We start from the raw sequence: 18,126 nt of genomic DNA on the forward strand, positions 1-18,126 counted from the left end.
TAAATTTAAGAACTTTCGTACCTTTCTCAGATGTGGTAAAGGTTACTGTAACAAAAATATTGTTATTCGCAACGATAGTGATAATATTTTAACTATTAAGAAAAAAAATATGGCACAGTGTTTGGTATTTTTTTAACTGTTACCCCACTGTACCCCAGGATAGACACTCTGTTCCCAATTCAGAAATTTCCGTTCCCCACTATCGTCCAAATTCTGAAGGCATTGATTGCTTCTTGAGTAAGGGAAGCCAACACCTCGATTAGCTTCGTTGCCAAAGCGGGGACATAAAAATATTAAATATCTCATTTTCTCCTTCTTTACAGACATGACTGACTTTCTTTAAATTCATAGTAAATCAATGTTTAAATATATAAAACTATTCCTTTACTGAGTGATTGACACACAGACGAACCTACTAAACTTAAATAGTCGAAATGCGAGGCTAAATGAAAGAAAACATTTACATAATATTTATTAAAACATTTTATTTTTCAATATCATTTCAATCAAAACGGAATCTTGCAAAATAATAATAAAAACAAAAACAATATTTCTTATAATTAAAATTGTTTAGACAATATGTTAAAATAAATCACAGACAATTTAATTAAATCTTTAAATTAATAAAACAATGGACATAATTTGTAGCATTGACTAGGTCATTTTAATATACACCTTAAATTTTTAAAATATTTACAGTTGAGTTTGCTTCGTTACCAGAGCGAGGAAATAAAAATATTATATATTCAAATTCTCGAGTGGGAATCGAACTCACAACTTGTCGTGTTCATAGTCCCACACTCGTAACCCTGCGTCACTTCTGGCCTTAACTATAAATAATATAGTAGGCATGAATATAGATTAATACCTACTTAAGAATTCAATTTACATTTGTAAACATACATTCTTGTATTAAAAATACCCTCTGTATTCCGCATATAGCAAAGTAGGCGGAGGCAATATATGTAGTGTAAAATTGTGTTGTTACGGTTATAAATTACGAATAGATTGCCACGCGCAAGAATGAATTATTGTTAATTTCATCACAACAACACGAAATATCTCGAAAATTATTTAATAAGTGGGGAATAGAGATCCTTAACACTACGTTCCTACCTACCCTCCTTTATGCGGAACGCAGAGTGATGCAATAAAAGAATCAAATAACCTTCTAAACACATTATTGTACTTGAACTATGACCAGTCCTGCTCTGCAGGTGCACTCATAACTTTATCTGAATTTAATTTATTATCAGATGAGATACATTACACAATAATTATATATCTTAATCTAACTATTTTACAATGACAAAAATAACTCAGGCACTTTCTCTCGCATAAATACTATTAAAATTCTTAAAACATAAAAATGAGATCAATATAAATCGACGGTCCCTAGGTAAAGTATTGAAAGTGAAAAATTTTGAACAGAACTTCTTAGTAGTTCAAAAGAGAACATTTGTGATTTTTCCCTTTGCATACTTTACCTAGGAATTATCGAAATGTTATGTCATATTTATGTTAAAACACATGTATTGAAATAATAGGAAAATAAAATAAGCATTAATATAAGGTCCACATCCTACTGAGTAGAATCATAAGCACAAAAATACTAAAGTCAACCAATTACCTAGTTCTTTGGTTTCATTACATTCGACTAGAGATATGAAACAAAGTTAATTTTTAACACCCATATCGCGATGTAATTGGTTATTAAATTACATAAAATCCAGAATTATCGAACACCTTATAATAGGCCATGGTTAAAGAGAGACTACCATGGACTTCTATAAAGCTCTCGAAATATCGATTCCATAAAATAACTACTTCAATTAGTAATTAAATAAGTGTCACAAAAATTAATACTTTTTTAAAGCAAATAAATTTCTAAAACAACATTTTTCACTAGTAAATAAATTTCTATTCATTCATCTTTTCTCGATAAAACGAAAGCTGGGTGGGTATGGTGCATGTTACTTCTAACTATATGCAGATCGTCGGACAGGTGCAGGTACGCCTTGCATCTGTGCCACCTGTTCTTTGTGCAACCCCATCTGAAGCCAGTTTTCGTCCTGCTCTGCTTGTAATAAGTGTAGTTATGGTATACCAGCCTTGCCTTACCTCGGGCTGTCATGAATATATTAACTGAAAGACAATATTTCATAAGGACTAGAATATTTTTTCACATTTTTAATGTATCTATTACACAATAAGGATAGAAATATATTTTGGAAAACGTATAAACATTTAAACGTAGCGGGAATAGAACCCACGTCTCTTGCACGCCGTACAAGCGCTCTGACCACTAAGCCATATGTTCTTATCAAGCTACGTTGAAATCCATACACTTGTTACAATTTATTTATGTTGTCAGTATCAACTGGGATTATATTATTAGACAGCAACTGAATTAGGCGAAATAAAATTTTCATTCATATGTTTAGTTTCCACACAGTTTTTTATATATTTATTAAAATAATATTATTATTTAACTGCAGAACCTACATATATGTACATAAATATTGTAGTTTATATATAATAACAATAAGAACAAACTTAATCGATTTTTCGGAGATCGTACCGAAAACATTGTTACAAAGTTATCTTAATGTATGTTTGTTATATAAATTACATATTAAAAAATACGAAATAAATACAAATAAAATATAAAAAATCACTATCAATCAAATGTTTGCTACAAAAAGTTATTAAATGATAAACTTTTTCGAATTTAAGAATCGCTAAATGTCCAAAAGTGTTTTTTTTCATCAACATTTTTTGTATATTATAATTATTATTACATACTTACAGCTATATTCTATCTTTTTTTTGCATAATTTAACAACTTGAAAACGTCGTCTCAGTTGATCAGTTGGATTTTTAATTTCTTTTTGTAATTTTAAACTCGAGATCTATATTAAAGTTAAAATTAATAAAGTTTTGACCGCACACAAAACACATACAAAATAATTACAACCTAACATACAATCCATATTTAGTCCTGTGAAGTAAAATTTTAGTGTGGTTATGCATCGACACTGGTGGACGTAACACTTGAAGAGATTCGTCCAAATGTAGGCAAGCTAGGCACCCTCGCCTTGTACACTGCCATCTAAAGGCACCTGACCTTTTCATAGGAGAATGCTTATAGAACGTATGACCTTTATAATAATACCGCTTCTTTCCATCTTCAAATTCTATCAATCCTTGAAGTAAAATGCTCGATTAATATCTACTTATAGCAGTTTATTTACAGCTTAGTACTACTTAGTACTCTATATATTATAAAATAAATAATTAACATACGAAATTTCAAGGTTTCTTTTATCAATCAGTACAATATTCCATACGTTCAATTAATGTCTTTTAGTTATTAGTGTTATTCGTTTATAATCTAAGTATAAACCTACAAACAAATACAATATGTTGTCATATTTGCCTCATAGGTCGTTGAACTGCTAAATCTGGACACCTTATGGTGGTCATTGTCACCTTGTCATTATTATTTAAGTGAAGGGTAAATTGAACACTTTCGGGTGTGATTATAGACCCAACGAGACGCTGTTCCGAATCCGAATTTTTCCGAATCCGAAGTCGATGATTGATTGATGAGTTACAGATTTATTTGCCAAAACCATAGACAAGATGGTTAAATACAATTAAATAAAAAGAGTGATAAGCTCCTAATATACTAACTTTAATTTAACATTAAGAAGCTATATAATATAACATATCGAAATTATATAAAATTAAATAATATACACAACATATGCGAGATCATTTAAAATAACACTAATATTGATGGCTACTTCAATCAAAAATACACAGTGAATATAACTTACATAGATGAAATTGATCAAAAAATTATAATTAAGATAAAAGTGGTGATATATCCTATTAACGTGATTATTGATTAATAATAGTAATTTTATAAAATAAATTATATATTGAGATAATAGCATTACTTAATTTCTAATGCCTTTAACCTAAAAATGATATATTTGATATCTCAGGATAATTACAACATAAAAAAAACCTTAAAGCTTATTGTTTTTTATCAGTGTCACACTGTATCCTGCACACAGCAGCGTAGGCAGAGAAAACCTAGCGTTACCTTCCATTCCCCATAAATTAACTTTGATTATTTTTGTTTTAAATTTTATAATTTGTTTGTAATTAATTAAATACGTCAATATCAAATTTCCAATTAATTATATCTCAAAATTATGAAGATGACTAGAATAAAAACATGGCTGACGTAATATCAGAATTGGCGTAGACACATAGTAAAATTCATGGACAAGCTGTTCTTGTTATAACTCGATAATAAGTTCCCCCTGAAAGCATATTCAGGCGTGGTGGAGGATGATTGTGGGGTTTAGGCTTTACAATTATTTTATGGGCAGCATTGTCTAAGTGTACATACACTTTACAGGTCTTATGCTGGCTACAAATCCAACGCCGCGCCGTCCCGGCCTGAATGGCCTTGCCTCTACAAAACGTATATCCTTTATAGAAGAAAACGATGGAGCCAGTACTCAATTTGATCATCTTTCCTGTATTAAACACCAAAATATTATTTTTAATAATGTTCTGAAGTAACATTATGACTATATAATATAAGAGGAATATACCTACAGATATATTCCTCTTTCCTAGGAGTATGATGGTGGTAGCTGATCAAATAAAACAATTCAGTACATGCACTTTTTTTATTCTTATGTAAGTTTATTTCCAAATCTATAAAAGAAAGGAATATATAAAATCTATAAAATAAAGGAATTTTATTATGTTTAACCTCTGACATAATTTTTGTTTAGAATTTTTTTTCTTTTACAATATCGCCTACATACCTAACACTGAAGTGCCATCTGTAGAACACCAAGATCTTCGTAAACTTAGAGTAAAATTAATAATTCCTATAATCCTGGAACACATATGACTCTGGCGAATTAAATTAATTATAATTTCCCTGCACGCCGGGCGTAACATATGCATTTTTTTTACAAATTGAGCAGAGTATGACATTTAGAGCCTAAATACTTGTACTAGTTATGCCCCCTATAATAAGTACCATCTTTCAGTTTGCGTATAATTGGTGGAGAGTGACTATGTGGAATTTTAGGCAATGTAAGTAGAGTGAATGAATTATCCAAGTGAAGGTAAACTTTACATTTTAGATTATGTTGACTGCAAATCCACCTTCTAGCCTTGCCGTTTTGTATATGCAAGCCTCTACAAAACGTATATCCTTCATAAAGATATACACTTTTGCCAGTATTTAGATTTATCATCTTTCCTGTAACAATTATAATTAATGTAACGATTTAATTATAATAACGTATAAACTAAATTATATAAACAATAAATAAAAATATTTATTTACGTGACGCAACGGCACACAGTGTGACTATAAAATCGACTGGTTGTTGGTTCGATCCCCACTCGAAGGAAAGAAATATTTATTTAAATTCATATTTTCATTTCTTCGCTCGGATGTCGAGGCAAAGCGCGGCCTTGTGTTCCGCCACTCGACAAGCAATGCCCCCAGACTTCAACGAAAAATGAGGAACGGAGTGCCTTAGCACTAGGTTCCTTCTGCCTCAAATATTAAATATTTTTTCCTGAAGTGGGAATCAAACTCACAACCAGTCGCGTTTACAGTCACACATTACGTTGCGCCACGGTTTCCTCACACATGTTTTACATACATATTTCATTTATTTTAGTACAATGTTATTATTTTCTTGAATTAAATCAAACACCTGTCGTACATAATGCCTTTGATTCTATTCGGCAGTTTTCTACAATTTTCTTTCCCATACATTTTTAAATTCGTGGAGATAGATAGCCATTTAAGTATAGCTTTCCGTAATTACTTTTATATAATGTTAAATGCTTACGAAAAAATGAACACATACAAAAAAATGCATTGCAAACGTTTTTATTTAAATAAACACACTTATAGGTAATGATAATGATTAATATTATAATAGATATCGTATAACTAAAACATATATATCATTTAACCAAACCACTTAATATTAAAAAAACCTATATATATATATAAATTATGCTGTAAAATTATGCTTATAAAACTAAAATTGACAAGTAAATTCTACTACTTGTAACTAAATCAAATTCGTTAATTGGTCCATTAAGATCTAAGTAAATTAGAGTATAATTTTTATAAAAAAAAATATAGTGCTGGACAAAAAACGTATACATCGTTTAGAAATACTTTTAGTGGTATTATTCTGTAACAATCCATTTTAATATCTTATTTTAAAACTTATGTTTATTTAAGGTTAAAATTAAAATTTATTAATGAAATCGCTACTCTGATATTGCTAGTAACAGTATGGACCATGGACTATCACTGTATTTTTCTAAAGATTTTTATTTTCTTTGTGTAACACAATTTTATTAAAAAAAATTACATCCTATAGTAGAATTTACTAGTGTATAAGAAAAAAGTAATAAATATTTAGATTTTCATGCAAATACATACATATTAACTTTTACGACAATATATTTAAAGTTCTTAAGTAAGTAAGCAAAAGGTTAATGGTTTACCCTATTAAGAGATGATATTTTTTTTTATTTGACCGATCAATCTACCGATTTTCAAGACGTAGAACTACAAAACCATAAAAGATTGCTTAAAAATTTCCAATACAATTTATAACCGAAAATATTTCCCCTTTTGAGCACAACGATACTCTGCAGGCGGATGATTATGGGGTAGTTGACCATAAATCACCTTAAGATTTTCAGTGACATGAAGGAAGGCATTACAAAAAGCTTTATTACAGCAGTATCGCAACACGTTCTGATTTTCAAAATATCCGTACGTCTTGTTTCGCTTCGTGGAATAACTTTTTAGTGCACCTTTAAAATAATATGGATAGCCGTCGACCATCAATATCTGTTTACCAGTTACCAGTTCTATGAGCTGCCCTTGTGGATTTAAAATACCTGGAACTAAAAATTTTAGATATTGTCAATATATATAGATATAGTCATAAAATATTTTCTTAGCTTCCGCTAACATCGCAGTCAGAGTTTTAGTCGTAGACCTAGTTTTTGAGTGTCAAATAAATTATTGTATATAAAAAAATATATAAAATTACTAGGTTTTTATATCATAAATTAGTTAAAGAAACCTACAACTAAAAATAATTGAATTGGACTGGAATCATATTCAATCATTTATTTAAAAAGAAACACAGTTTATTTTTAAAATACTTTATTTAAATGGGTTATAATGCCAAAAATATTTAGGAAAAGCATTAGAGTACATCACTATGTTAACTTACAAAATAGTAGGTATAAAAATAGACATTACTAGTCCAATAAATGCACGAAATGTAAAAAAAATATATATGTACAAATAAAAACGAGATCTAACCGCTGAGATACATGTATATCACAATGAAACACACAGTCTTAATTAATATTATCAAATGTATCACAATACCTAATACTGGACACGTCACAAATGCAAATTATCACACGTTTTATTTAAAAAAAAAAATAGTAACTAAAATCAGCTGAATCTTATACAAATATAAAACTAAAGTCTAAATACGAAATTTTCAAAGGCACTTTTCTCAAATTTTGAATAAGATTATAAATGGACTTAACGAATAATATCTTATTCAACGTATACAATATTAGTAACTTGTAATATTAACACTAATTCTTCTCCATGAATAAACTTAACTAAAAAAATGACTTGAATTTTTTTTGACAGTCTTCGAAATCTAAACAAAACAAAAAATTTGTTTTACTACAAAGTTATGTGATATGTTATAATCACTTAAAGGTAACACTAAGCGAGCAGCGTACAATTAATGCGAATATGAGACATTAAAATTAGTAGGACTCTTAATTAGGTAATATATATCCAACATAAATGTATCACACATTATTTTACATAACCTTAGTTCATAAAAAAGCTAATAGTATAAAATATGGTATTTGCCTGCGAAATCTATATTTATTATTTGTATATAATAATATTCGTATAAAATAATAATTGGGGGGTCATTCGACTGGACATATATTACCAATGCTAAACTAAAGTTCAATAATTTCTAAAAACGCTGTGAGCTACCAAATAATCGTGAAGCGGCGTCAATGATGGTGGTGTGGGTGGCGGTAATTTACTATCATTTTCTTTACCAGCCCCGTTCATTGGATAAGCAGGATTGAGAAAGGGTTTTCGTTCTTTCTTCACACTCGGTGGGTGACTGTGAGAGACCATGGCTTTCAAAACTTCGAGTTTATCAGTGATAATGAGATGAGCTTTGCACTTCCATTTCGAGCCGTAAGCGGTGCAGCTCCAGCGGTGTGCGTTACTTCTAGCCTTCAAATGTTTGTAGAACGTAAAATTGTTCAAACGCAAGTTGATACGACCATTGGGGCGAAGATAGAATTCAACTGTCAACAAAATACCAAACAACCTGTGATTTCTATAGTAAAACCATAATTTTTGACATTTTAAGTCAAATATAAAAGTAGCTTATACTTAAAATGTTCTGAACATGCATAGGTAATAATAAAACAACTTTGAAATATTTCAAAGTTGTTAAAAAATATTAATGTCGTCGTTTTAAGGCACGAACACAATAAAAAAACATTAGAAAATATTGATATATTTGTATCTCAAAAAGATTATATAAACAAACTAGATTATAAATCAGAAACACAAATTAAACAAAATCACGAATGACATTGTATTCTTGCAGGAATATAACCTCTAAAGAAAAAAGTTGTCATTGAAAAGAAAAGATTTTTTTTTTTTTTTATTTTAAAAATTTCATTTTAATTTAATATAATTTTATTATTTTTAAAATAAATGTATCTATATTACAATCCATATTACTGTTAGAGGTAACAGTCGTCAAACGACACGTAATGTATCTGCGTACGTGTTGATTGCTATAAAACCATTTCTAAATTATTTACAAAATGTAGCTACAATTAATTAATTATTTATGTACTTTGATTTTAAATTACTAAAAATAATTATAATAGAATAAGCAATTAAAACAGTTATATTTCGTTGACTATAGAGTCATAATTCTATATAAGATTATTTATTTAATACACTAATATAAAATAAATATATAAAATTATATTTTATATAACAATTATTTTTTATATTGTTGATTTTTATTAACGAAATCTATTTTAATTTTTAATTATATCAATTACGAAACTACATACTGTAGTTAACTAACAATATTCTTAGCTTATCTTAACTAATGGAAGAAACTTTTGTGACTTTTATTTCATCAAGTGCATAAGATACTTAAGAGTTACTCTATGTAAAACACTTCCTGTACGATATCGGAATAGAACGTTGCAATTTGGCATGTAGGTTCCGTAGAGGACCGTAGAGGAGCACTAAGAGAGGTTTTCTTGAAATTCTTACGGGAATGAGAAAAAACAGTAAAATTTTATTACAAAAAAGCGTTTTTACGCTTTACGGCTCACAAAAACAAAAAGGCAAGCGGCCACTAGTGATTTATAAGAAACTTAAAGTATGATTTACTATCAAAATCCAACCCCACTTTGTACACTTGCAATTTTTACTGATAAACAGGAATTATCCGCTTTATATTTATCCTAGAACAAAGGAAAGATTATGTTAATAAGACTTGTATTCGACGTCGCTCCCAACACTGAGATCGACCGATCGAGATTGGGAAGCGTATCTCAAGATCGATCTCAGAGTTGAGAGCGGTTTATAAATACTGGATTATTTTGGACTTCTTTTAATACGGATTATAATTACGGATCCCCAAAAGATTATAACTTAATAGTTTGCACAGGAATCCTGACACATAAAATATATGATATTTTTCTTACCTTTTCTGTCTTCTGGGGGTCCTTAATCTTAATGCTCTTAAATTTGTATCTAGAAGGTGGATGTGTATGCTGGGTTTTTGCTCTAACTACGAGCATATCCTTTGTGACGTGGAGAAACCCCCGACATGACCGAGATCCCATTTGGGTGCAGCTCCAACGAAAACCGTCGCGAAGAATTTTATGCTGATAATACGTATATCCGTTATGCATGAGAAGATCTTTACCATTTCGACCTTTAACCATCAGAACTGAAAATTTCTAAATTATTGAGCAAAACAATTAAGTATGATAAATAATAAAGTATCGTAATAAGTAGGTATATTTAGTTTTGTTATTTACGTGACGTACGACGACCTTTATGACAGGACAGGGAAAAATATTTTTTTTTCAAAAATCAATAGATTCAAAATAGATACCATTCAGCCACTACTGTATAATTAATATACTAAATATACTAAATTTAACAAGAATATTTATGAAATTTTATCACAGAAACACTATCAATCTAGAAATAAAAATAAAATTAAGTCTAGATTAAAATTTATTTAAGTAAAATACGTCATATTGAAGATTCTAAAATTATTGGTTTTACTTTTCTTTCTAAGGCTTATGACAGTGGAAGCTACAACTACTTAAGAGTTGACCATCGTGGCCGGTGACCAAGTAGGCTCGACACGACTGTGAGAACTGCTTAGAGCATTTCCAACGGAAGCCTCTCTTCACTGCGTAATGTTTGGAATATGTGTAGTCGTTGAATACGGCGAATATTCTTCCGTTTGAGGTATGAATAAATTTTGCTGTAAAAATAGTCAGTTATGTTAGTACAGTGCTTATACTGAGTTGTTGTTTTTTGTGATTTTCTGGTTTACTTTTGCCACTTGAATGTAAAGCCTTAGTGTGGTGGCCGTGCACTTACACAAGCGTGCGACTGTAAAAGCGATAGTCGTAGATTCGTTTCGAGAATTCGGCGGAAAGTGGGGAATGGAAGAGATTTAATAGAGAACGGAATGTGTTAACATTAGTTTCCCAGGTTCCCTCTGTCTGCCCTGTGCGGAATACAGCGTGATGCTGAAAAGTCACAGTAAGTACAGAAAATAAAGTAATTTTCTTTTGTCATTTCCAAATCGGACTTATATTGCAGTACCTACCTAATAGTTATTTATTTGGCTTAGAGGTATTTATTATAAATATATTTAGGCGGCCGTCGTGGCGTAGTGGCAGCGTCTGACGAGTTTGATTTTTGATTGAGTGGTACTCATCGCAGCAATCGTTTTAATTACGGCGATGAGTGCCACCACCCTACAATAATATCTCAGAAATTAGATGGATGGAAAGTGGAGAACGCAGTGTCTGAACACTAAGTATCCCCTGCTTATCTTATATGTGGGATACGATGAAGAAACGATTAAGAAGAGGGTATTTGAATCGATCTCTATTGTGCGGTAGAAATTAACACATATCAGATAAATAGCTCTCAACTCAGAGATCCATCTTGAGATGCCGTTTTTATTCATGAATTTCAATTTATGAATGAAAAATGTATCTTAAGATCGCACTCAAGATCGATCTCTGAGTTGAGAGCTGTTTATAAATACAGTTTAATGTATGTGTTACTCGACATAAATAATATTTAAAAAAAAATACGGGAATTGAAATAAAAATAAACTTATATACTGTTTAAAAAAGTAATTTTATATTTTTTTTATATATTCCGACAATACATTAGTACAAAGATTACCTACTGACTTAAATTAAATTTGGCACGTGAAGGAATTTCAAGGTAGCCATAGTGACTAGGTACTTAGGTTAGATATAAAGATTCTATAATATAAAAGTAAGTACATAAATAAAGTGAAAGCGCAAAATAAGTTGTTGAGCAAATGCCTTAACACGTTCACTGCGGCTTGAGGCTTGAGTTCGAAATCGGCCTCATATAGACTTTACACCGCTGTGTTATGTTACCTATATGTAAGATATGAGGCTGGAAAGACCTCAACCTCACCAGATGACAGTTTTAAAAATAGATCCCGCAATGAACGTGTTAAAGTAGACCTATTTGTTTAATATATTTTTTATACTTACAATAGTACTGTCAAAGGGCCCGTAAAATGTCCGTCCCTACTAAACAATGAAAGCTTATAAGTTATAACGCTACTGCAAACGAACTATTTTTTACTATGACCTATACAAATCTTATACATATAATGGAATGATGCAGTACCTGAAATAACTTAACAATAATTCTGCTTATAAAAAAAATTAATAAGACAAAGTAAAAATAATTGCCAGTTGTTATTTAAGTTCCGTTATAATTCGTTACATGTTTCTGCGATTAATTTATAGTAGAATTAGAATTAACAGACTGGCAACACTTACAAAAAACGAAATGGCTGATTTTATTGAGACGAGGGAAGGTGTTATTGAAACATTATAATTTTACTGTAAACTTTTTAAATATCGCACGTGCAATTAAAATTGACAGGATTTTTTAATGTATTTTCCTATTTTTGCATGTTTTTGTGGTTTAATTGAAACTGACTTTTTATTTTTTAATAGCGGTAATTTTGCCTGTGCTTATTTTAAGATTTTTAGTTATTCCATCAGATTAGTAATTGTCATGTCCGGTTTGCCCGGGTAATATCGTGCTTGAGTTCAATGTTTTGTTTAAAAATATATACGTGTAATAAAATTCAAATTTTAATATGCAACTTTAAACATTGGCCAATTACTGTACCCTGATCTTGGTAATAACTGTAAACTATAAGTAGTTACTGTATTTTTTAAGATTTTTATTTAATTTAAATTATATTATAAATACTTTTGTTAAGTTATTTTTGAGTAAATTAAACTTGCCAGTTGTAGACTAAAAATATCAATGCATTTAGTATCATAATTTATGCTATATTTTTTACAATATAATTTAATATATGGAGAAAGCTAAAACAATGTAATTCATACAATACATACAACATTATACTTTACTACTATTCAATAACTAGGCTAGCATTTAACGAATATTATATTCCATCGAACATTCAGTCAAGCCAAATACACAGTGTGACGTGTTAAGACACTCCGCGACCGCGACTCTACACGACCCATTTCTTCAAATCGAATTCTGGCAGCATTGCCTCTTGAGTGCCCGAACTCAACGCCGCGCCTTGCTTCGACACAAGAGGCAAGAAAATGAAAATATATTATATTACATATTTCATTTTCCCCGAGTGCGAATTGAATCCACAACCTGTCGCATCTACAGTCCAATGTCAATATACAGTCCAGTACAGTACAGTAAATGAACCAATTATTTCTACAGTTTTCATTTCACCACTTACTGACTATAACAAATCGTAATAAGTATTCGATATTCAAACGAATACGATAAAATCAATCGAACAGATTATAAAATTAGATGAATATTCATTGCAATTCGTTAAAAGAAAACATTATAAATCTAATGATAAATGTATTAAGACATAAATTTCATTGTTTTAAATGTAGTTCTCCATAAATTTTACAATAAATAAGAATCAATTTAAGAGAACTTACAAAATATTTGCGGTAAAACAGCTAATAAATAAACTTATTTAATCACAAGAAATTTATATATGAATAATTTATTTCAATCAATCGATTTAAATTTACCGTAACGTAAAATCGACTTCAGTTTTAAATAAAAAAAAGTCTTTACAGATTATATATAAAATAATTGTACATATTTTTAATCATTCGTTCATTCTTCATAAAATAATATTATAATAATAAATAAATAATGTTATAATAATATTAATTCCACTCAATCAACATCAATGGCAAGATTATCAGTTTTCGACAATTATTTATAGGATAATTAAAAATAAACGCATCACACAAAATTCCTAAACAAATATATAATAAAAAGTTACTTATACGTAACAAGTAACTTTAAACTTAAGTCGAATGACATGCTATAAATATCGTAGGTAATCAACGATAATACTACATTAATAAACTTAAAATAAAACAAAAAAATAAATAAATATCAAACTGGAAATGTATAAATTATTTCATATATTTTTATATAATATTACTTAATATATTATAGTATTATTATGTAGAACAATTTTAAACCAATTATTGGGAGCAATAAGATTTTAATTAATATTAAGTACCTACTTTAAGATTGCATAATAAAAATATAAGTACTTTGAGGAAAATTACAATACATAGCTGTTAAAGAGTAATAAGTGTTTCCTAAATCTATTATCTCACAATAAAAGTGAAAATATCATATCTTTATTAAATTAATACATAAATATTGCTATTTAAACAATTAATTCTTTAATTCAGCGGAAAGTAGCGAATGAAAGTGATTTAATGGGAGAATGTAAGACACTAAGTTCCAAGGTTCCCTCTTCTTACCCTACTATGTTCGCTATAACTTTCTACTGATATAATAATCGGCAACACTGAATTAAGTATATATCAGTCGTTGAAATTGTATTTAGTGTAATTGTCTTCATGATTGTGAAAGCCTTTGTGTTTTATGTAGCGTCCTTCAACTGTCGTTTGAACACAGCTATTGCATCCGAGTCGTTTCCTGTCTCTGCATGTCCAGTTAATAGTATTCTGATAACGATTATTAATCCAATATTTGTTGTCTTTGAATATTAGCACCATACTGCCAGTCCTGTGAGACGGTAGATAATAAATACCTGAAAAAACTATCACAATTACCATACAATCTGTACAAAAATAAATAAAACAAAAGAATATTTCTTTAAAAAATAAAACTAAATAGTAAAATATCTTGTTTCCACTCCATAAACATTTAATAGGTCAAAAAATATTAAGTAATAAAATAAAACCTTCACATATACCAGAATATTGTATTCTAAAATATCATCAAAATTTGTTTCCATCTAAAAACTAGCAGGTCCCTACATAGAAACTGCTTCCAAAGACACATTAGTATAATAATTATGTTAAAAAACAATAAGTACATTTAATTACATCACATGATTTAAAAAAACAAATATATACAAATTATGTAACAAAAAAAATCATTTCATCAGTTGTCTAGATAAATCTTTTTCTCTTATGAATCTGCCATCATGGCATTGCCTAAGTCGTGGAGGGTCGTGTATATGTTTCCCTCTAAATATAGAGATATAATCTCTACCATCGAACCCTCTGTAAGTTATGACGTCAGCCCTGCAGCCGTGGACGTCCCTGGAGGAGCAGTACCACTGTTTCTTTCCATGTGCTTGATGATTTTTCATATAAAACGTAAAACCGTTGAGGATCAGGAGGCCCGCACCTGTTCGACCTGGTATGAACTGCGCTGGAACTGTCAGAATAACCTTGGTTAACCTTTACGTACCATGAGAGTAAAATAAAACACAGTTCTGTTTATAATATTTTATTTATGTCAACATTGCTGACTTAAATTATGTAATATAATTATATCTATACATACATACTTTTTTAAGTCAACAGCATTGATTTACTTCATTAAATAAAACAATAATAAATAAAATTAAAGGAATTTCAGGAAAGGATAATGGTAAATAAATAGACCAGACCATCCCGCATCATTTTATTTATCAGGATGTTTTTTTTTATTTCTTTATTCATAAATACAACATATACATAAAATATTTTCTGTATTGCTAGATTGTATACAAGAAAAATAATTATTTCAATTGTTTCAATAAAAATTATTAGGTAATGGCACCATGATTGTATTTAATTGTGTAAGATATAAGAAAGGGTTTCCAAATTAATGAAGGCAGACAGACATTTACTTAAATTTAAAAAAAAATGATGGGTGTTGCTGTATGCCTTTAAAATATTCTCTTATAATAATTGTGAGACTTATACCAAGTTACAAAAATCTTTACTTTGGAGCTTTATTCATATCAAATTGTATTTTTCATCATATAATAAAAAGGCTTTGCAGTGAAAGCCTTCACAAGACTAATTTATCATTATGCATTTCCAGCACACTTAATCCTTTACAGATTCATTGACATATTAGGGTCTAGGAATCGAACCTAGTTGTTATTTGTCAGTTTTATTCAGCAAATAAGTAGTTGGGGTTTGAACCCATTAAAATAATTTCTTTTCCAAAAGTTGCTACTTTAGAAATGGCGATTTCTGTTCCTTAAACTCTAAACTCTATCAGGGATAGTGAGGTAACTGTCAGGATTCATCACTACACTCTGCTAAAATATCATATAGTATAAATATTTTGAAAATATAAGTAAACAAACATTATTTCATCTTCACATATCTCCCACATTATAAGTATGCAGAGAGAACCTAAGAGTTACTTAGTGTTGAGAAACATCATTCTTCACATTTTAACTGCTTTAATATAGCAATATTTGTCTTTTCTTAAAAAAATATTAATTGAGATTTGAACTCAATATATACTTATTCATGAGTATGGCTTTGTCATCTTCACACATCTCCCAATATCATATATGCTCCCAATAGAAAACACATAGTGATATATCACTTTACTTTATATTTTCAGTGTTACTGAAACCAAATATTTTTACAAACATCTAATTCTTGTTGAGTAGATCATACAAACATAAATATAAAACAACGATTCAAACATAAAAGTACTGGTTTTCATTAAAAAATCTGTCATTTGGGATTTGAACCCAATATTGAAGAAACTTAACAATTTTCTTCTAACTTCAAACTCTATTTTGTATATATTAGGGGAGTTGGAGTGGATCTAAATTTAAAACACTCTTTGTCCACCTTTCTGTCTAGTTTTCAAGACAGAACAGTGCTTTCTTGTTAAGAGAGCAGGGAAAATGAAAATAATTATTTTCCAGAGTGGGAATCGAACCCACAAGTGTTGTATTTATAGTCAGACACTGAGCTGCTGCTCCATGATTGCATTACTAAACAGCTTACATCTTAAGTTTCATGCTATTTCCTCCATCATGCGACAATCTAGTGTTGAGGCACTCCATTTTTCAGTTCAGCATTTTTACTTTCTGTGTGTATTGATATATAGACACTTATATACTGCCCAAATAATGCAGGGATCGAACCTGTGGCATGTAATATTTAAATATATAATATATTATATTTTTCATAAGTAATTTTTTTAATAATTAAAACTTCATAAAAAAGTACACATAGCAATTAAAATCACTATAGTGATTGTTAAATGCATAAAATTTCTTTATTATCTGGGATTTGAACCCAGAATTAAACTATTAAAATATTTGGTACTAAACAATCCTACACTTACCTTTTAAAGTGGTTCATATTTTGTAATCTTTATAAACCTTTTATTATATGAAAAATACAATTTTTATTCCAACAACATAAAATTTACTATACTTGTATCTATTATATGTTGAATGACTAATGCGCTATATTGTTATAGTATATATATAATCAATTGTCTTACAATAAACTATTGGCATTATCTTTAGTAGTATTTAAAATTATAAATTACAGAAAACAATTATGCCATTAATACATAATAATATGTGAAAGATATGCAACAACACAAATGAATGCCTGCCCTTCACACAATCAAAACATTTATGTTGTATACAAATTTGATATTAAATCAACACTTCGATTTACCAAATATTTGGAAACTCTTCATAGAAAAACTTACACGCTATTACTCACCGAACTGCAGACCGCTACCAGGAACAGGACCTCAAAAGAATGTAAAAGCGGGAACAAAAACTAACCTTAACACTCTCGAAAAATTCCACTTGAAAACACTTCGAACACACTTTATGGCTCGAAACCGATACCAAATTGCACCACAAATTTTATACGACGAGATTTATCACTAATTTTAACAAAAACACCCGTAAAACAAGTTTAAAAACAATTTGACGTTTCGATGCTTTAGGATTAAATCAAGAAATTGCTATAGCGCGCACTTTATGATGATGTCTCGTGAATCATCATATTCTTTTAAGGTAATAGTTTCGCGGCGAACTCAATCTCAATGCTTTTTTAAGAGATTTGGAAGTGAAAATGTAGTAAAACAACAGTTATTTGGCATCGAGAGAGTTATTTTGACATTTTTGAAATGACTGGCCACAGATAACCTTAAATGTTGTATCATGTTTGTTTTATTATTATATTTTTTAAGTTTGTCTTACTTAACCAAATTGTATCACGACAAATTTATACTATTGTTGGCGGACTCGATTAGTTGAACAATTATTTATTTGATTAATTAATTGTTATTATAGTTAGGAATGTTGTTAA

At 29.5% G+C, this 18,126-nt stretch overlaps 1 protein-coding gene across 2 annotated transcripts; it reads right to left on the minus strand.

Moving 5' to 3' along the window:
* Positions 1-7,232: 7,232 nt before the first annotated feature.
* Positions 7,233-13,532, minus strand: LOC146540100 (uncharacterized). 2 transcript variants are annotated; one of them, XM_085207328.1, is made up of 3 exons: positions 9,880-13,532; positions 9,563-9,636; positions 7,233-8,445 (listed from the first exon to the last, which is right to left on the minus strand). In XM_085207328.1, the coding sequence occupies exons 1-2, from the start codon at positions 10,120-10,122 to the stop codon at positions 9,565-9,567; spliced, it is 315 nt and encodes a 104-aa protein (XP_085063454.1). In that variant the 5' UTR covers positions 10,123-13,532; the 3' UTR covers positions 7,233-8,445; positions 9,563-9,564. The 2 variants fall into 2 exon arrangements, with proteins under 2 accessions (XP_085063454.1, XP_085063452.1); XM_085207326.1 differs by having other exon boundaries at positions 7,233-9,636; positions 9,880-11,453.
* Between the last annotated feature and the right edge of the window lie 4,594 nt (positions 13,533-18,126).

The sequence above is a fragment of the Heliconius melpomene genome, chromosome 3, assembly GCF_056956725.1.
Source record: "Heliconius melpomene rosina isolate 202511_hmr_F chromosome 3, ASM5695672v1, whole genome shotgun sequence".
Taxonomy (NCBI): Eukaryota; Metazoa; Arthropoda; class Insecta; order Lepidoptera; family Nymphalidae; genus Heliconius; species Heliconius melpomene.

Coding starts and splice junctions, on each gene's coding strand:
- LOC146540100 (XM_085207328.1), bottom strand. CDS start 10,122: ATGGTTAAAGGTCGAAATGGTAAAGATCTTCTCATGCATAACGGATAT. Junction 9,637..9,879: donor ACCCCCAGAAGACAGAAAAG/GTAAGAAAAATA, acceptor CCTTTGTTCTAG/GATAAATATAAAGCGGATAA.